This window comes from Nycticebus coucang, chromosome 6, assembly GCF_027406575.1.
Source record: "Nycticebus coucang isolate mNycCou1 chromosome 6, mNycCou1.pri, whole genome shotgun sequence".
NCBI classification, from domain to species: domain Eukaryota; kingdom Metazoa; phylum Chordata; class Mammalia; order Primates; family Lorisidae; genus Nycticebus; species Nycticebus coucang.
The window spans coordinates 61,054,587-61,076,265 of NC_069785.1; the positions used below are offsets into that span (position 1 = coordinate 61,054,587).

Consider the following 21,679-nt stretch of genomic DNA (forward strand, 5'->3'; position numbering starts at 1 on the left):
TATGTTCATGACAGGATTTTTTTCCTGTGGTTGTTGGACATTGTAGAATATATCAGGTTTTTAAAGGACTGCAAATATATTTTATATTTAAATTTAAAATAATTTCACCATGTTAAACATACCTTTGAAAAGAGTTCTAAGGAACAGTTTAACCACTGCCTTTAAAGGATCCAATAGTAAACCTTTCTTGTGATAGAGGCAGCCATCTCTCACCTTTACATTTTATAACTTAAGTATCATAATTTGGAATAAGGTGGCAAAATATAGTTAAACTTCTGTAAGTTGTCCACCCAAGGGACTATAACAAACTGGTCAACATATGGAGGTGGTCATGGACATGTGGTACATGTCTCATCTATGAAAATTAGATCAACTTAGGGTCAACAGTGTAGGGAGGTGGTCAACTCTGCAGGTTCTGCTTGTACTTACCCTTTTTAACGTGTTTATAAATTATTTTTTAATCAGTTTTACTAATCTTTATGGAGATTATCAAGTGATGTTAATTCAGGTATTTCAACACCAAATGGTCTATAATAAATATAGCAAATGTATGAAGGTATAAGAATGAATCTAAGGAAAAAAAAAAAAAGAATGAACTTAACAGCCAGTAGAAATCATACTATTGGGCGGCACCTACGGCTCAACTGAGTAGGGCGCTGGCCCCATATGCGGGAGGTGGTGGGTTCAAACCCAGCCTCGGCCAAAAAAAAAAAAAAAAAAAACTGCAGAAATCATACTACTGGTGGCACCTGTGGCTCTAAAGAGTAGGGCGCTGGTCCCATATGCCAGAGGTGGCGGGTTCAAACCCAGCCCCAGCCAAAAAAAAAATGGCAAAAAAAAAAGAAATCATACTACACCATGCTGGGCACAGAGGTTCATTCCTATAATCCCAGCACTTTGGGAGGCCAAGGAAGAAGGATTACTTTAGTCCAGGAGTTCAAGAACAGCTTGGACAACATAGTGAGACTCCATCTCTACATAAGAAAAATTTTGAAAATTAGCTGATTGTGGTAGTCCACACCTATAGTCTCAGCTATCCATATATCTCTCAATGTACATTGGGTTGCTCTAACCTCTTGGCTATTGTGAATAATGTTTCAGTGAACATGGGTGTGCAAGTATCTTTTAATTCTTTTGGATTCAGAAGTGAGAGAGGCCTTTAGAAACTTTGGACGTTAGATTTCCTGGTCTAAAATATGTCCTTTATCCCTCCCACTTTGTACAATCTCATCCTGTTCAAATTTTTTTACTAAAACTTGATATTATATATGTATGTGTCCAGCTATTTCAGTAGACTGTTAATTGCATGAGAATAAGAACTTTGTTTTATTCACTATTATATTTTTACAACTCAGATGATTACCTGGAACATAGTAGATATTTAATGGTAAAATTTTATTGAAGACATGAAAAAGTAAATGTGTTGCACTTTAATCTTTTGTTCTTGTTTAGACTTTTCGTGAAATATACCTTTTTCCTTTCTATTTTCAGAATATGAGTGATGCTATGGCAATTTTGCACAAACTACAGACAGGCCTGGATGTAAATGTAAAATTCACTGGTGTCCGAGTTTTTGAATATACACCAGAGTGCATAGTATTTGATCTGCTTGATATTCCTTTGTACCATGGGTGGTTAGTAGATCCTCAGGTAAGTAGAATTTAAATTTTTTAAACACAAATGCAAGAAAAATTTGTTAATTTGTTAAATTAATCTAAATGTATACTTTCTGATACTTAATATTTTTGTGTGTTCTCCTGAAATTAGCCAAGCTATGAGGTTAAGGGCATAGTTGTCCAGACTGTCAAGTCTGCCCAGTACACCTGACCCTAACTTTAAGGAGTTAGGGTCCAACTACAAAGTCAGAAAGAAAATTTGACCCAAGGCCCCTCTCACTTTTCACAGTTTAGAAGTTTCCCAAAACTATCCTGATTCAATAACTGACTAGAATGACACACAGAACTCAGTGAAACCTGTTAAATGCACCAGTATACAGTAGGAGCTCTGTATGTTGATCACCCAAGCAGCTATAACAAACTGATCAACATACGGAAGTGATCAGGACAAGGAACCAGGCCTACTGTACTGATACATACATGTGGTGCATGTCCAGTCTCTGAAAATTAGGTCAGCTTAAGGAGGTGGTCAATGTAGAGAGGTGGTCAACTGTGGAGGTTCTATTGTAGTTCATAGCTGGGCAAAGATAATAGACTGAAATTAACCAACTAAAAAGAGTCTAGGGCAGCGTCTAGGAGCAAAGCTTTACTCAGGACATGTTACCCTCCTGGAATTGATGTATGACAATTGCATGGAGTGTTGCCAATACTGGAAGCTCACCCTGCTTTCGGTGTTGAGATTTTTTTTTTTTAATCTAGGTTTCTTTTATGCAGATGTTCTTAAATGATTGATTGATCCTTCATGTAATCAGAAACTCAGTCTTCAGCCCTTCCATCTTTGGAACTAGGCTGACTCTGTGTTTCAGGGACCCACCCCGACTCGCCTTGTTAATATAAACCACAGGTGTGATCCAAGGGACCCACCATAAATAATAGTCTCTCCTATTGCTAGGGAAATGGCAAGGTTTAGAGGTTATCTTATTGTAGGAACTGGGCCTCTCTTTGGGTAAGGCCATATTCTTTACTGCACAACTTTTTTTTTTTTTTTTTTTTTATTGTTGGGGATTCGTTGAGGGTACAATAAGCCAGGTTACACTGGTTGCATTTGTTAGGTAAAGTCCCACTTGCAATCATGTCTTGCCCCCAGAAGGTATGGCACACACCAAGGCCCCACCCCACCTCCCTCCTTCCCTCTCTCTGCTTTTCCTCCCCCCCCCATGACCTTAATTGTCATTAATTGTCCTCGTATCAAAATTGAGTACATAGGATTCATTCTTCTCCATTCTTGTGATGCTTTACTAAGAATAATGTCTTCCACTTCCATCCAGATTAATACAAAGGATGTAAAGTCTCCATTTTTTTTAATAGCTGAATAGTATTCCATGGTATACATATACCACAGCTTGTTAATCCATTCCTGAGTTGGTGAGCATTTAGGCTGTTTCCACATTTTGGCGATTGTAAATTGAGCTGCAATAAACAGTCTAGTACAAGTGTCCTTATGATAAAAGGATTTTTTTCTTTCTGGGTAGATGCCCAGTAATGCGATTGCAGGATCAAATGGGAGGTCTAGCTTGAGTGCTTTGAGGTTTCTCCATACTTCCTTCCAGAAAGGTTGTACTAGCTTACAGTCCCACCAGCAGTGTAAAAGCATTCCCTTCTCTCCACATCCACGCCAGCATCTGCAGTTTTGAGATTTTGTGATGTGGGCCATTCTCACTGGGGTTAGATGGTATCTCAGGGTGGTTTTGATTTGCATTTCTCTAATAGATAGGGATGATGAACATTTTTTCATATGTTTGTTAGCCATTTTTTTTTAGACAGAGTCTCACTCCATTGTCCTTGGTAGAGTGCCGTAGTGTCACAGCTCACAGCAACCTCAAACTCTTAGGCTTAAGCTATTCTCTTGCCTCAGCCTCCCAAGTAGCCCGCCACAAAGCCTGGCTACTTTTTGTTGTTATTGCAGTTGCCATTGTTGTTTAGCTGGCACAGGCTGAGGCTGGGTTCAAACCTGCCAGCCTTGGTGTATGTGGCCAATGCCGTAACTGCTGTGCTACAGGTGCCAAGCCACACTCCACAGCTTTGAAAAAAAATTGTATATTACCCCAATGTTTATTCTTTTTTTTTTTTTAGCAGTTTTTGACCAGGGCTGGGCTTGAACCCACCATCCCCGCTATATGGGGCCGGCACCCTACTCCTTGAGCCACTTAAAAGGGGTAATCTCATGTTCTCATTACTCTAGCTGAACATTTCTAAATATATAGGGACCCTCAGTATACTATTCTAGCATCATAGATTTTGCCTCTTGGCAAATGCATCAGAGGCCTAGAAAGAAGTAGATAACACACCTGAAGATAACTAGTTTAAGTTATCTTCAAGTTTAAGGAAGAAACGAGTTGCAAAATGTGGGTAAAGTTAAGGGAAACAAGCAAAGGATGGTGAAGCATCCTAGAGCTAGAATCAGCAGAAGATTATTGCTGCTCCTAAGCCTAAAGAAACAAGGAGTGGGAGTAGTTAGCAGAACCCATCAAGACCAATCTCCAAAGGATAGGGCTCCTGGTCAGGGGCTATGGCCTTTGGTAGAGGAATGCTGTTACCACCAAGCTGTGTCCCAGCAAGGAAAGAGTATGGATAAGAGTGACTTCTCTCATTTCCACCAGTAATTCCCATTGTCCAAATTCAACTGATAGCTAGAGAATAAGAATTCTAGTTGCTGCAGTCCATAGAGTGCTATCTCCTGAGTAGAAAAGAATAGAGAGTGGATTTGGAAGGGTGAAAGGAAAAAGCAATTCCATTGTCAAACTAAATTTTTATATAGCCTAGAATCTTCTTTGCTCCATTGATCTGCATGATGTCTGTTCCTATAGTGTTTTAATATTATTACAGCTTGTTTAATTTTTTTAACATAAGGTAAAAAATCCTAAATATGTGTTAATTGTGAACTTAAAAGTAAAAAAATGAAAGAATCATACCAGTTAATAACTCTCAAAGTTATTTTGTTTCATGCTCTGAGATGTGGATTTACTTTTTGTAATTTAACTTTTTAGTTTGAGGTAATTATAGATCACATGCCAGTGTGAGAAGTCATACAGAATAATCTCTTGTACCTTCTACCCAGTTTTCCCCAGTGGTAACATTTTGTAAAACTTTAGTAAAATATCAAGACCAAGAAGCTGACATTTAAATAAAGTCAAGATACAGAACATTTCCATCATCATAAGAATCCCTTCTGTTGCCTTTTTATAGCTGCTCCTGCTTCTCCATTCTTACCCTCCCCTTAACCCCTCACAATCACTGATATGTTCTCCATGTCTATAATTTTGTTGTTTCAAAAATGTTATATAAATATAGTATGGAATCTTTCGTGATTGACTTTTTTTACTTAGCCTATGTCTGGAGCATTTTCCAGATTGTTGTGTATATCAATAGTTCATCCCTTTTTACTACTAACTAATATTCCGTGGCACGGGTATACCATACTTCCACCTATTAAAGAACATCTGGGCTTTTGAAAATTCCTAGCTATTAAGAATAAAGCTGGGCAGCGCCTGTGGCTCAGTCAGTAAGGCACCGGCCCCATATACCGAGGGTGGCGGGTTCAAACCCAGCCCCGGCCAAACTGCAACCAAAAAATAGCCAGGCGTTGTGGCGGGTGCCTGTAGTCCCAGCTACTCGGGAGGCTGAGGCAAGAGAATCGCTTAAGCCCAGGAGTTGGAAGTTGCTGTGAGCTGTGTGAGGCCACGGCACTCTACTGAGGGCCATAAAGTGAGACTCTGTCTCTACAAAAAAAAAATAAATAAATAAAGCTGCTGTAAATATTTATGTACAGGTTTTTGCTTGTATTTCTCTGGGTTAAATGCCTAGAAATACAATTGCTGGTTTGTATGGTATTATGGCAGTTGCTTGTATATGGTTTCTTTCTTTGTTTTTTTTTTTTTTAGAAACAAGGTCTCATTCTGTTGCCTGGGTTAAGTTGCAGTGATGCCGTCATAGCTCACTGCAACCTTCAACTCCTAGGCTTAAGCAGTTCTCCCACTTCTGCCCCAAGTAGCTAGGACTACATGCACATGCCGCCACACATGACTAATTTTTTTTAAAAAGTTTTTGTGGAAGGCCGGGTGCGGTGGCTTACACCTGTAATCCTAACACTCTGGGAGGCCAAGGTGGTTGTATTGCCTGAGCTCACAGGTTCAAGACCAGCCTGAGCCAGAGCAAGACCCCCATCTCTAAAAAATAGCTAGGCATGGGCGGTGCCTGTGGCTCAAAGCAGTAGGGCACTGGCCCCATATGCTGGAGGTGGCGGGTTCAAACCCAGCCCCAGCCAAAAACTGCAAAAATAAAAATAGCCAGGCGTTGTGGTGGGCACCTATAGTCCCAGCTACTGCAGAGGCTGAGGCAAGAGAATCACTTGAGCCCAAAAGTTTGAGGTTGCTATGAGCTGTGACGCCACAGCACTCCACCGAGAGTGACAAAGTAAGATTCTGTCAAAAAAAAAAAAAAAAAACCGGCCTAGGAAACATAGCAAGATGCCATCTCCACCAAAAAAAAAAAAAAAAATTTTATAATGATATTTACTTGTAGTTTTAATTTGCATTTCGTTAATGGCTAATACTCTTGAACATCTTTCTTTTCGTTTGCTTGCTTGCTATTTGTATGTCCTCTTCAGAAAATGTCACTTCATGTCTTTTGCTTTTTTGGCCGGGGCTGGGTTTGAACCCACCACCTACAGCATATGGGGCCGGCACCCTCCTCCTCTGAGCCAGAGGCACCACCCCTTTTGCTTATTTTTTAAGTAGATTAATTTTTAGAGTTGAATTTTGAGAATTCTTTATATTTCTTTTTTTTCCTTGTGAGGTATGTATTTTACCAATATTTCCTGTCAGTCTCTAGCTTGCTTTTTTTTTTTTTTTTGTTTGAGACAGAGTCTCACTATGTCACCCTTGGCAGAGTGCCGTGGCATCACGGCTCACAGCAACCTAAAACTCCTAGGCTTAAGTGATTGTCTTGCCTCAGCCTCCCGCGTAGCTGGGACTATAGGCGCCCACTACCCAGTACACAATGCCCAGCTATTTTTTTGGTTGCAGTTGTGATTGTTGTTTAGCAGGCCCGGGCTGGGCTCGAACCCACCAGCTTTGGTGTGGAGTAAGCGCCAACTGACCTATAGGGGCAAATCCACCAGGGTGACCGTGGACTTCTCTAATGAAACTTTTCAAGCTAGAAGACAATGGTCATCTACCTTTAATCTACTTAAACAGAACAACTTCCAGCCCAGAATTCTATATCCTGCTAAGCTAAGCTTTAAAATTGATGGACAACGGCACCTGTGGCTCAGTGAGTAGGGTGCCGGCCCCATATGCCGAGGGTGGCGGGTTCAAACCCAGCCCCGGCCAAACTGCAACAAAAAAATAGCCGGGCGTTGTGGCGGGCGCCTGTAGTCCCAGCTGCTGGGGAGGCTGAGGCAAGAGAATCGCGTAAGCCCAAGAGTTAAGAGGTTGCTGTGAGCCGTGTGACGCCACGGCACTCTACCCGAGGGCAGTACAGTGAGACTCTGTCTCTACAAAAAAAAAAAAAAAAAAAAAAATTGATGGACAAATCAAATCTTTTATTAATATGCAAACATTGAGGAAATTTGCTGCAAAAAGACCGGTTTAACAGGAAATATTTCAACCTGTTCTACACACTGACCATCACAATGGACCTTCAGCAAAGTAAACACCCAGAAATTAAAGGACAGAACCTAGTTTCCACAATGATGCAAAAGACAAAACTAAGCAATGGACTTTCACAAAATAATCACAAAATAAGAAGAATAGAATGCTACCACTCTTATCAATTATCTCAATAAATGTCAATGGCTTGAATTCCCCACTGAAGAGGCATAGATTGGCTGATTGTATTAAAAAACATAAGCCATCTATTTGCTGTCTGCAGGAAACACACCTCACATCAAAAGACAAATTAAAACTCAGAGTTAAAGGTTGGAAATCATTTTTTCAGGCAAACAGAATTCAGAAGAAAAGAGGGGTTGCAATCTTTTTTTCAGGTACATGTGGATTTAAAGTAACTAAAGTCAAAAAAGACAATGATGCTCACTTTATATTGATCAAGGGAAAAATACAACAAGAAGACGTTTCAATTCTAAATATTTATGCAAAACCCAATTTAAATGCTCCCAGATTCTTGAAACAGACCTTGCTTAGTTTGAGCAATATGATATCCTATAACACCATAATAATGGGACTTGAACACCCCTCTCTCAGAGCTGGACAGATCTTCTAAACAGAAATGAAACAAAGATGTTAGAGATTTAAGTGAGACCCAACTGTGCTTGATAGACGTGTATAGAACACTCCATCCCAAAGCTAAAGAATATACGTTCTTCTCATCATCCCATGGAACATTCTCCAAAAATTCTAGAACACAAAACAAACCTCAACAAAATCAAAAAATTGAAATTCTACCTTGCATCTTCTCAGACCACAAGACACTAAAAGTGGGACTCCCAACAAAAATGCTCAACCTGGGCGGTGCCTGTGGCTCAGTGAGTAGGGCACCAGCCCCATATACCAAGGGTGGCGAGTTTGAACCCGGCCTCCGCCAAACCGCAACAACAACAACGACGACAAAATAGCCAGGTGTTGTGGCGGGCACCTGTGATTCCAGCTACTTGGGAGGCTGAGGCAAGAATAGCTTAAGCCCAGGAGTTGGAGGTTGCTGTGAGCTGTGTGACACCACAGCACTCTACTGAAGGGGATAAAGTGAGACTCTGTCTCTACAAAAAAAAAAAAAAGCTCAATCTCACACAAAGGCATGGAAGTTATTATTATTTTTTTTTTTTGCAGTTTTTGGCTGGGGCTGGGTTTGAACCCACTACCTCCAGCATATGGGGCCAGTGCCCTACCCCTTTGAGCCACAGGCACCGCCCAAGGCATGGAAGTTAAACAACCTTATGCTGAATGACAGTTGGGTGCGGCAAGCAATAAAAAAGGAAATCATTAACGTCCTTGAGTATAACAACAATGAAGACACAAGTTACCAAAACCTGTGGGATACAGCACAAGCAGTCCCGAGAGGAAAATTTATCTCTTTAGAAGCCTACATTCGAAAAAGCAGAAAGAGAGCACATCAACAAACTCACAAGCCATCTGATGGAATTGGAAAAAGAAGAATAATCTAAGTCTAAAACCAGCAGAGGAAAAGAAATATCCAAAATTCAGAGATTAATGAAATTGAAAACGAAAGAATCATTCAGAAAATTAATGAAACAAAGAGTTGGTTTTTTGAAAAAATAAATAAAATAGATAAACCTTTGGCTACACTAACTAGAAATAAAAAAGTAAAATCTCTGGTAACCTCAATCAGAAATGACTGATGCCACTGATGCCACAGAGATACAAGAGATTATCTCTGAATACTACCAGAAACTTTATGCCCAGAAATTTGACAATGTGAAGGAAATGGATCAATATTTGGAATCACACCCTCTCCCTAGACTTACCCCAGATGAAATAGATCTCCTGAACAGACCAATTTCAAGCACTGAGATCAAAGAAACAATAAAAAGTCTTCCAACAAAAAAATGCCCTGGTCCAGATGGCTTCACACCAGAATTTTATCAAAACTTCAAAGAAGAGTTTATTCCTATACTGCAGAAATTATTCCAAAAAATTGAGGATGAAGGAATCTTCCCCAACATGTTTTATGAAGCGAACATCACCCTGATATCAAAACCAGGAAAAGACCCAACTAAAAAGGAGAATTTCAGACCAATTTCACCAATGAATATAGATGCAAAAATTCTCAACAAAATCTTAGCCAGTAGATTACAGCTTATCATCAAAAAAGTCATAAATCATGATCAAGTAGGTTTCATCCCAGGGATGCAAGGCTGGTTTATTCACCATATCAACAGAAGCAAAACCAAAGACTATACGATCCTCTCAATAGATGCAGAAAAAGCATTCGATAAAATCCAGCATCCTTTTCTAATTAGAACACCGAGGAGTATAGGCATAGGTGGCATATTTCTTAAACTGATCAAAGCTATCTATCTATGACAAACCCACAGCTAATATTTTACTGAAAGCTTTTCCTCTCAGAACTGGAACCAGACAAGGTTGTCCTCTGTCACCTTTACTAGTCAACATAGTCCTGGAAGTTCTAGCCAATACAATTAGACAAGACAAGAAAATAAAGGGCATCCGAATGGGAGCAGAGGAGGTCAAACTCCCCCTTTTTGCTGATGATATGATCTTATACTTAGAGAACCCTAAAGACTCAACCACAAGATTCTAGGAAGTCATTAAAAAAATACAGTAATGTCTCAGGATATAAAATCAATGTCCACAAGTCAGTTGCCTTTGTATACGCCAACAACAGCCAAGATGAGAGGTTAATTAAGGACTCAATTCCCTTCACCATAGCCCCAAAGAGAAGGAAATACCTAGGAATATACCTAACAAAAGAGGTGAAGGACTTCTATAAAGAAAATTATGAAACCCTAAGAAAGGATATAGCAGAGAATATTAACACATTGAAGAACATGCCATGCTCATGGCTGGGAAGAATCAACATTGTTAAAATGTCTATACTTCCCAGAGCAATTTACCGATTCAATGCCATCCCTATTAAAATACCAACATCCTACTTTCAAGTCTTGGAAAAAATGATTCTGCATTTTGCATGGAACCATAAAAAACCCCATATAGCTAAGGCAGTTCTTAGTAATAAAAATAAAGCTGGAGGTATCAGCATACCAGATTTTAGTCTGTAGTACAAAGCCATAGTGGTCAAGACAGCATGGTACTGGCACAAAAACAGAGACACAGACATTTGGAATCGAATAGAAAACCAGGAAATGAAACCAACAACTTACAGCCATCTAATCTTCGATAAACTAAACAAGAGCGGCCACTAGGGGAAAGACTCCCTATTCAATAAATGTTGCTGGGTGAATTAGATATCCACATGTAAAAGTGTGGAACTGGACCCATACCTTTCTCCACTCACAAAAATTGATTCAAGATGGATAAAGGACTTAAATTAAAGGCATGAAACAATAAAAATCCTCGAAGAAAGAATCGGAAAACCACTGGAAGATATCAGCCTGGGGAAAGACTTTATGAGGAAGATTGCCATGGCAGTAGCAACAACAGCAATAATAAACAAATGCGATTTAATTAAACCGAAAAGCTTCTGTACAGCCAAGGAGACAACAACCAAAGCAAATAGACAACCTACCCAGTGGGAAAGGATATTTGCATATTTTGAATCAGACAAATGCTTAATAACCAGGATCTATACAGAACTTCAATTAATCCACCAGAAAAAACCAACAATCCCATACATCAATGGGGAAGAGAGATGAATAGAATCTTCTCTAAAGAGGACAGACGAATGGCTAGCAAACATATGAAAAAAATGCTCATCATCCCTAATTATTAGGGAAATGCAAATTAAAACCACCCTGAGATATCACCTAACCCCAGCGAGAATGGCCAGAACTGCAAATGCTGGTGTGGATGTAGAGAGAAGGGAACACTTTTACACTGCTGGTGGGACTGCAAACTAGTACAACCTTTTTGGAAGGAAGTATGGAGAAACCTCAAAGAACTCAACCTAGATCTCCCATTTGATCCTGCAATCCCATTACTGGGCATCTATCCAGAAGGAAAAAAAAACTTTTATTATAAAGATACTTGTACTATTTATCGCAGCCCAATTTACAATTGCCAAAATGTGGAAACAACCTAAATGTCCTTCAACAGGAATGGATCAGTAAGCTGTGGTATATGTATACCATGAAATATTATTCAGTCATAAAAAATAGAGATTTTGCAGCATTTGTACTAACCTGGATAGAGGTGGAACACATTATTCTTATTGAAGCATCACAGGAATGGAGAACTATGAATCTTATGTATTCAATTTTGATATGAAGACAATTAATGACAATTAATGACACAGTGTGGCATGGGGGAAGGGGAGACCAGACAGAGAAGGAGGGAAGAGGTGAGGGAAAGGAAAAGAAGGAAGAAAAAAAAAAAGAAAAGAAAATAGTGACTAATTCTCACATAAATTGGATTTAATTTTGACCAAAGTACATTACTTAAATATTAATTTTTAATTCAACTTCTGAACATGTTATTTAGGATATTGCATCCTCATTTATAAGTGACATAGGTTTATAATTTCTCCTTTATAATAATATATTTTCTCCAATTTTAATATCAGGTGTACCCAGATTAAGTAGAATGATTTCGAAGTATTTCTTTTTTTTCTATTGTCTATAAGATTTGGCATGATCTGTTTTTTGAAATTATCTTTCATTTATAAATATTAGTTGTCTATTTTTTGAGACTTAAAAAAAATAAGAAGTTAACTGATGACTCCATATTGAATCTCAGAGTCAAAGCATTCTATAATAGACATACTCTTATTTGACAATGTGAATATTACTTTCTTTGCATTATTATTATTGCTTAATATTTTGATGTAGCAATTGTGCGATTCCTTTTCTGAATGTATTTATGTTCATTTGTTCTTTATAAGATTTTTGTTTCTAGTCCTTACTTTAAACATTGTTATTGTTATTAAAATCAACAAAGGTAAATTCTTTGAAAAGGATTTTAAAATGACAGAGGAGGTTTCATGAGGCCAGGAGTTTGAGACTGCAGTGAGCTATGAATTATGATTGTGCCTGTGAATAGCCACTATATTGAGACTCTCTTTCTAAAAAAAAATATATATATGGCCAGTCCTGGTGGCTCATGCCTATGATCCTAGCACTCTGGGAGATCAAGGCAGGAGGATTGCTTGAGACCAAGAGTTTGAGACCCCATCTCTACTAAAAAAAATAGAAGAATTAGCTGGGCATTGTGGCAGGCACCTATAATCTCAGCTACTCGGGAGTCTAAAGCAGAAGGATCACTTGAGCTCAGGAATTCGAGGTTGTTGTGAGCTAGGCTAATGCCACAGCAGCATAGCCTGGGCAACAGAGTGAGGCTTAGTCTCAAAAAAAATTTCCAGAAAGCTACTTGGGCAGATATATGTTGAGACATGGTATTCAAAGAGTTAAGTATTTACAATGTCATTTGGATGTGGAAAGAAAACATTGACCTTCTTATTTTTATTTATTTTATTTGTATTTTTGTTTTATGTGTATAATACAATAATACAGTAATACATATAGTTTATAAATGTACATATACTCTAAGAGATTAAAAAGCAACCAAATGAATTGTTTAGGCTGCAGAACCCTTTTTCTTCAATAGTCAAAGCAATGTACACAGCTATGATTTAATAATAAATGAATTTTAAAAAAATAGTCAAAGCAAAGTATAATGGAAGTTAAATAGAAGCCCAGTTTTATTTTCCTATAGCTTAAAAGTTTAAATTTACTCTTCTGCTAAACCTCTAAAGCTACAATGATTAAATAAGAATCATGAGACAAATACTGTCTCTAAGTAACAAATGTATTTACCTTTCTTCAGGAAAATAGTATTAATTTTCTCTATATTTCCATTATACTTTTCTAGGAACTAAATAAAAAAATGGAAGAACTCTGTTAATCCTATAAATCAATATCTTTATATTTGCCTTAGTTTAAATGTGTAACATTTTTTAGTTTTAAAAAAACTGCAAATTTTTAATTTTTCTATTAAAATAGTCTGTATTTAAGTGAAGTTACATGTAATAATCCCATTTCATTAATTTTTACATAATTGAAATACAACTGCAGTATTTTTCATAATATGTTAGACTGAGCTGTAAACAAAATTGGGAATTGTTGGGTATTGATCTTAGTACTGGTTTTCTTTCATAAACAACAATTTTATGTTTAGTATTATATTAGAAAAAAATTCCAAAGAGTGATATATGTTTCTTATTGTTTCTAATCTTATCATGATTAGTGAGACAGTCATTTGTTTTCTAGACTGATGACATTGTCAAAGCTGTTGGTAACTGCAGCTACAACCAACTCGTGGAGAAGATCATCTCTTGTAAGCAGTCAGACAGTAGTGAGCTGGTTAGCGAAGGTGGGTGAGTGCTGCTGTTACCTGATGTTTCTATTCTCGGCAAAATAACTTGTCTGATAGTTTAAGATGTTTCAAATGTCTTAAATAAGACTTCTAAAAAATACAAGTGATACTAGTAGGAATTTTAAAAAGTATTCATAAAGGTGCCAGTGAAAGATTTCTTGTAGAACTGTTTTCACTTGACTTACAAAATCAGACCTGGATTCTAGTAAAAATCTTTGGAGTCACTTGCTAATTTTGGTATGGTCAATTATTCAAAAGTTACTGATAATTATTCTTTTAAAAAACAATTATTATGTGGGAGTACTAAGTGGACTTTCTAATTTCTCCTAAATACTTCATTTGACTGAGATGAGTATTATGGTGCTCAAGTGTTCTATTTTATTAATAGTAGACTTAATGTTTCTGCCTTATGTTTCTGTACAACCCAATTTTTTAAACCCCATTCTCCCCATTAGAAATCTGTAGCTAACTGAAATTCCTAAATTCGTCACAAAAGCAGTTTAATATTTTTTCAGTTGTATTACAGTCAATGATGGGGAAAGGAAATTTCAGTCCAGAATGTTATCAGGAGGTAAAACTTTTAGATATACCTTTTTTATAAACACATGCAAATACTGAGGCCGCTATTCTCTTTTCTTTGAAGGATAAACAAAGAGAAATCATGAGATCCAGGGTATGAATCTCATCACTCTCAGACACACAGTTCTTTTACATGAGGTATAATAAAAGCTGATTACAATTACCACTAGTAATTAAAACCAGTGACTGTAAGAATATCTGCGCATATAAAAGATGTGTACATGAATCCCAGGTATACTTATTAGTCAGAGCCCAACTAATTATATTAATTATTCAGAAGTTTAACACATTCATGTGAAAGAAGCAAGTAAGAAGAAAATATGTAAGTAATTTAGTTAAAGTTTATCCTAGTATATTCCACTTGCAATAAGCACATCATCATACAGGGACATTGATCGTTGATTCGTGTGGCACCTCTTTTACTACAACTTAAGGCAGCAAAGTTTAAAATTTTAGGAGGGAAAGGAGCTATCAAAAGGTATTAGAAAAATATTTCCTCTCAATTAACAAAATTCCACTCACCAGAACTTTTCATTCCTTATCCAAGCTTTCATTATTGTAGATATATTCCTAGAAGGAGATTATAGAGAAAATTTCCATTTGTGGACTCTTACTTTCTCAGTAATGTGCAATATACTAGTAATTCTATACTAATTGAAGGAAAACAGGATTCAGAAAGTGGCCACAAATGAAATAATAGCTAAAAAATAATATTTGGGGTCAAAGCTTTGGGAACACTATTACCACATCTTTCTCAAGTCAGACTACAATTACAACAAGAGTAAGACTTAATATACTGGTTAACATAATGGACAAAAAGTCGTCCATCACTTTTTTCCCCTCAACCTGATATTACAACTATTATTACTTTCTCTGACATTTGTTTCCCAGGATAATGAAAAACTGTAGCTAATTTATATAGTACTGATTATTTGGGAAGAGCATCGTGGTAAAATCAAGGAAAGAATCTCCTTCTAAAGTGGTATAGATGGCTCGGCGCCTATAGCTCAGTGGCTAGGGCGTCAGCCACATATACCAGAGCTGGCAGGTTCGAATCCAGCCCAGGGCCAGCCAAACTACAACCAAAAAAAATAGCCAGGCATTGTAGCGGGCTCCTATAGGCCCAGCTACTTGGGAGGCTGAGGCAAGAGAATAGCTTAAGCCCAAGAGTTTGAGGCTGCTGTGAGCTGTGATGCCATGGCACTCTACCGAGGTGACATAGTGAGATTCTGTCTTTAATAAATAAATAAATAAAGTGGTATAGAATTTTCAGGCATGGGCGGTGCCTGTGGCTCAGTGAGTAGGGCGCCGGCCCCATATGCTGAGGGTGCCAGGTTCAAACCCAGCCCTGGCCAAATTGCAACAAAAAAATAGCTTGGCGTTGTGGCAGGCGCCAATAGTCCCAGCTACTCAGGAGGTGGAGGCAAGAGAATCACCTAAGCCCAGAAGTTGGAGGTTGCTGTGAGCCGTCTGATGCCATGGCACTCTACTGAGGGCGATAAGTGGGACTCTGTCTCTACAAAAAAAAAAATACATACCAGGCATATTTATTTTTATTTTATTTTAATTTTAATCTAATTTAATTAAAAAACTTTTTTTTTTTGAGTCTGGGTCTTGCTCTGTCTCCTGGGCTAGAAATACAGTGGTGTCATCATAGGTTATTGCAACTGCAAATTTTTGGGCTCCAAAACTTTCTGCCTCAACCTCCCAAGTAGCTGAGACTACAGGTGCGAGCCACCATGCCCAGTTAATTTTTCTATTTTTTTTGTAGAGGCAGGATCTCTCTGTTGCTCAGACTGGTCTCAAACTCCTACACTCATACAATCCTCCCACCTTGGCCTCCCAGAGTGCTAAGATTACAAGTGTGAGCTACTGAACCTGGTCCCAGACATACTTATTTTTTTTATTTATTTTTATTGAGACAAAGTCTCAAACTGTCACCCTGGGTAGAGTGCCGTGGTGTCATAGTTCACCGCAACCGCCAATTCTGGCTCACGCAATCCTCTTGCCTCCATTTTTCTATTTTTAGTAGAGATGGGGTCTCACTTTTGCTCAAGCAGGTCTCGAACTCGTGAGCTGAAAGCAATCCACCTACCTTGATCTCCCAGAGTGCTAGGATTAAGGTGTGAGCCACCACGCCTGGCTGTCAAACATTTATTGATTACTTCCTTGTCAGATAAATTTTGTAATGGTAAAAGTCTGCATATCAGATTTCCATATTAAGGAATTATTAAAATATATGTGGCATTCAGTAATGATAAAAAAGCTAAAACTCAATTTTTGGTATAAGAAACTACAAATATGTTTAAAATACTTATTCATAACCAACAGTTAACTTATATAAGACACTAAGAAATCACATTGGAAAGAAAAGGCCACAATAGATATTTTTACTTTTTCTATTTTTTTTATTAAAATTATACGGTCTTCAAATATTTTTACTTTTTTATAGCAATAAGCTTTCCGTCATCATTGTTCTTCATCATATTCTCTTGGTATAGTATTCAATTGAAGTAATCTGCTTTCTTTTTTATTTGGCCTATAATCGTACCTTTTCTTTTGAATCAATAAAATATCCCAAGCTGGTTTATTTAAATAAACATTTGGTCCTAGGTGATAGCTACTTTTTTAAAAATCTAAATATAGTAGAACATCTGTAGTTGATCACTTCCCTACATTGGCCGCCTCCTTAAGTTGACCTTAATTTTCATAGATCAGACATGTACCACATGTACGTGTCAGTGTCAGCACAGCAGGCCTAGTTCCTTAAGTCGACCAGTCATTACAGTCCCTCAGATGATCAACTTACAGAGCTTCTACTGTATTTCATTTTCTATCTAGGTCCGAGTATAAAAAATTCCTTTTTGAAGAGAAAGAAATGTTATTTGGCTGATAGTCAAATAGAATTAAGTATTCTTTCAATTTTTTTTTTTTTTTTGAAGACAAAATCTCACTTTGTCACCCTCAATTGAGTGCTGTGGTGTCACGGTTCTCAGCAACCTCAAACTCTTGGGCTCAAGAGATCCTCTTGCTTCAACTTCCCAAGTAGGGGGAACTACAGGTGCCCACCACAACTCCTGGCTATTTTTAGAGATGGGGTCTCACTCTTGCTCAGGCTGGTCTCAAACTCCTGAGCTCAGGCAATCCACACACCTCAGCCTCCCAGAATGCTAGGATTACAGGCATGAGCCACCACACCTGGCCCTTCTTTCAACTCTTAGATAACATTCATTTTCTTTTGATGCTAATACCTTATAAGTAAAAGTACAGAAGTTTTACTTGTACATGGAGTACTTATTTATTACTTCTTTTGGTGTCAGTACCTTTTTGAATGATGGGTTGTGGCTTGGCAGTGGAAAGCAACAAAGAAGAAAATGACCAACAAGGCCTGGTCATTTTATTCCAAATGCTGTCTCAGGAATGTTTCTTAACAGCTGTTTACACTTATAAAAATAATTATGAGATATTTATTCATTTGTTCAAATGTTTATTGTCCCTTTATTATGTACATTACTTGAGTTCACATATGTGAACGTTATTTGAGTTCTTTTTTTTTTTTTTTTTGAGACAGCATCTCACTATGTTGCCCTTAGTAAAGTGCTGTGGAGTCACAGCTCACAGCAACCTCAAACTCTTGGGCTTAAGCGATTCTCTTACCTCAGCCTCCCAAGTAGCTGGGACTGTTACCCGCCACAACACTTGGCTTTGTTGTTGTTGTTGTCGTCATCGTTGTTTGGCAGGCTGGGCCAGGTTTGAACCCACCTGCTTCAGTGTATGTGGTTGGTACCCTAACCGCTGAGCTACAGGTGCCAAGCAGAGTTTACATTTTTTGTTATTAAATAACAATTGGTTTCTTTTTCTCTTGGTGCATTTCTTTATTTATTCATTTGTGAGACGGAGTCTCACTCCATGACCCTGGGGTTGAGTGCTGTGGTGTCATCATAGGTCACAGCAACCTCAAATTCTTTTTCTTTTTTTCTTTCTTTCTTTTTTTGAGACAGTCTCACTATGTCGCCCTCAGTAGAGTGCTTTGGCATCACAGCTCACAGCAACCTCAAACTTTTGGGTTTAAGCAATTCTCTTGCCTCAGCCTCTCAAGTAGCTGAGACTATAGGTACCCACCATAATGCCCAGCTATTTTTTTATTGTAGTTGTCATTGTAGTTGTTTGGCAGGCCCCAGCTTGGTTCAAACCCACCAGCTTCAGTGTATTTGGCTGGCACCTTAGCCACTGAGCTACAGGCTCTAAGCCAACCTCAAATTCTTGTGCTCCAAAGATCCTCTTGCCTCAGCCTCCCGAGTAACTGGAACTATAGATGCCCGCCACCATGCCCAGCTAATTTTCTTTTTTTTTGTTTTTTTTACTGTTTTTAGTACAGACGGGGTCTTGCTCTTGTTCAAGCTGGTCTCAAACTCCTGAGCTCAAGCAATCTACTGCCTTGGTCTCCCAGAGTGCTAGGATTACAGGCGTGAGCCACTGTACCCAGCCCTCTTGGCAACTTCAATTTGGAAAATTCTCAAACTCATTTGAAAAAGTTAGGATGGCTCAATGACCATTTACATGCTGTTTACTTAAAATGACCAATTATTAGCATACTGAATGTTTGCTTTTTTCTGTATTGCTACACATGCTTTTTCCCCTAAATCACGTGAGAATTAGTTGCATATTGTCATAGTACTTTACCTATAAATGCTTTATCATTTGTCATCTAAAAAGAAGCAATTCTCCTGTATAATCACAATATAATTATCTGAGACAATTTAGCATTGATATTATTCTCTAATATATTGTTAATATTCAGAATTAGTTTCAAATAAATGCCCCTTAATAGCTGTTAAATTTTTTTAATGTAGGCTCCAATCAAGGATTAATTGTTTTATCTCTTTAGTTTCATGGAATCTAGAGTAGATTCCTAACCTTTTTTTTTTCTTTTTCCTTCCTTCCTTTCTTCCTTCCTTCCTTCCTTCCTTTGTGACATTTAGTTTTTCACATAGTCCAGGCCAATTGTTTTATAGAATAGTCCTCAATTAGGATTCTTCTGATCATTTATTTATGAATAGATTCAAGTTTTTAGTATACATGTATAGTTTTTCTTAGCATAGAAACAAAGTTTATTGAGAAAGAGAAAGATAGTTTACAAAACAAGAGCAAGATACAGGCTTACAGAGCAAGATACATTTGTCATAGACAAGGAATAGCCCCCTTTGTCAGGACAAAAAAGGCCAAATTAAATATTTTTGACAGGAATGCAACATTCCTGACATAGGCAACATTATACCCTTCTCTGTATCAAATCAGGGGGCACATGAGTCTGATTTTCTTACTATAGGTGATGTTCAAATTTGATAAATGAGGTATCTGCCAGATTTAATTGTAAAGGTGCCCTATTCCCTTTTTTAATTAATAAATCACCTGTGGTATTATGTTTTAAAACTGTGTGAACATCCTGTTCCTTAATTCTAAAATAATATTCTGCTCAGTAGATTTAGCATTCTTTCCTGAATCAATTATTACTATGGTGTTTATGATATTTTTGTTATTTTTTTCTACATTTATTAGATGTTATTCTTCTGTAAAAAAGTAGTTTTCCTGGGCTTGGTGCCCGTAGCTCAGTGGCTAGGGCATCAGCCATTTACACTGGAGCTGAATGATTCAAATACGCCTGGGCCTGCCAAACAACAATGACAACTACAACCAAAAAATAGCCAGGTTGGCTCAGTGCCCATAGCACGGTGGTTATGGCGCAGGTTATGGTGCCAGCTACATGCACCAAGGCTGGTGGGTTCGAACCCAGCCTGGGCCAGCTAAACAACAATGACATCTACAACAAGAAAATAGCCAGGAGTTGTGGCGGGCACTTGTAGTCCAGCTACTTGGGAGGCTGAGGCAAGAGAACTGCTTAAGCCCAAGATTTTGAGGTTGCTGTGAGCTGTGACGCCCTATATAGCTCTATTGAGGGCGATATAATGAGACTCTGTCTCAAAAAAAAAAAAAAGTTTTCCCTTCTCTTCCTCTATTTAAAAAAATTGTATCAGTATAAATTCATGAATTTGTTTTTACTCAGTGTATGATAATCCATTTGCATCATTATTCTTTTCTGTACTTAAATTGTTCCAAATATGGCGAATGGGATGTCCTCAAGCTGAGTCCTATGTTCTTTTGATATATCCTCATCATTCCATGAACAGTTATTTTCTTGGCACAATAAGATGTTCTGAGCACTCTACTGTACCTCCAGGAGTTAGAGGTTGCAGTGTGCCATGATCGTGCTGTTGTACTCTAGTCTGGGTGACAGAGCAAGAGTCTGTTTCAAAAAAAAAAAGATCTTCCTGAAGCAAGCACATAATAACACAAATATTATATACAGCAGTGATACTTCTCTGCACAGTGCTTCTTAAGTGATACATATTAGTAAATGCAATTTACTATAATATATGTAATAAATGCTATTAGTATATAACTAATACATTCTACTCAGTAACTTAAGTACTTAGCAAAGTAATGATAATCAGAGGGACAGAGCCCTTATTTCTAAATTATAAACCCAAGAAGTTGCAGGTATGCTATCAATTTCCTTTGTCTATAGCACTCTTTATAATTTTGTACTTTTCCTTCTACCACAGTCAAGAGCTTGGAATAGTATGATGTACTGGTAACTTTTACCACTTCTCAGCTTAAAGTACTATTACTTAAAAACAGGAGAAGGAGAGGAAATGGAATAAACCTACACTATCCAGCTACTTCTGGCTGTCCCAAGTTTTTTCTCAATTTAGTATTGACATATTAGTTTTATCTTTACTCTCTCTGTCTACATTTCTCAGATCACTTATAAAACTTTTTAGAGCATTCCCTGTCTCCTCCCCCCTCCTATTCATCCCATTGCTTCTGAGACATTTCTTTCCTACCAAATGAAGGAAGCAAAAGGAGAAATAAAGGTTTCAAGACCAGCCTGAGCAAGAGCGAGAGACCCCGTCTCTAAAAATAGCCGGGCGTTGTGGCAGGTGCCTATAGTCCTGGCTACTCAGGCTGAGGCAAGAGAATTGCTTGAGCCTAAGACTTTGAGGTTGCTGAGATCTACGATGCGACAGCACTCTACTCAGGGTGACAGTGAGACTGTCTGAAAAATAAAAAATTTTACACAGTTGATTTTCATTATTCTTGGTAGCTAGAGTCTACATAGTTGCCAGGAACACTGAATTAGTAAATAGTGAACGACTGTTTGGGAGGAAAATACAGGCTTAAGTTCCAGGGAGCCTCTACTCACATTTTCATCAACTGATCAATACCTAACCTTATTTAATGCATTTCTGTTTAAAGATAGCTTATTTAGGGCGGCGCCTGTGGCTCAGTCGGTAGGGCGCCGGCCCATATACCGAAGGTGGTGGGTTCAAACCCAGCCCCGGCCAAACTGCAACCAAAAAAATAGCCGGGTTTTATGGCGGG

General features: G+C 38.0%; 1 protein-coding gene across 2 annotated transcripts in view; it reads left to right on the forward strand.

The window, feature by feature from the left end:
- Nucleotides 1-21,679, forward strand: part of MINDY2 (MINDY lysine 48 deubiquitinase 2) — an 84,518-nt gene that overhangs the window by 35,357 nt on the left and 27,482 nt on the right. For both annotated transcript variants that reach the window (XM_053594028.1, XM_053594029.1), the window contains exons 4-5: nt 1,492-1,650; nt 13,552-13,654. In XM_053594028.1, coding sequence (XP_053450003.1) covers nt 1,492-1,650; nt 13,552-13,654 — 262 coding nt within the window. The remainder of the gene's footprint in view (nt 1-1,491; nt 1,651-13,551; nt 13,655-21,679) is intronic.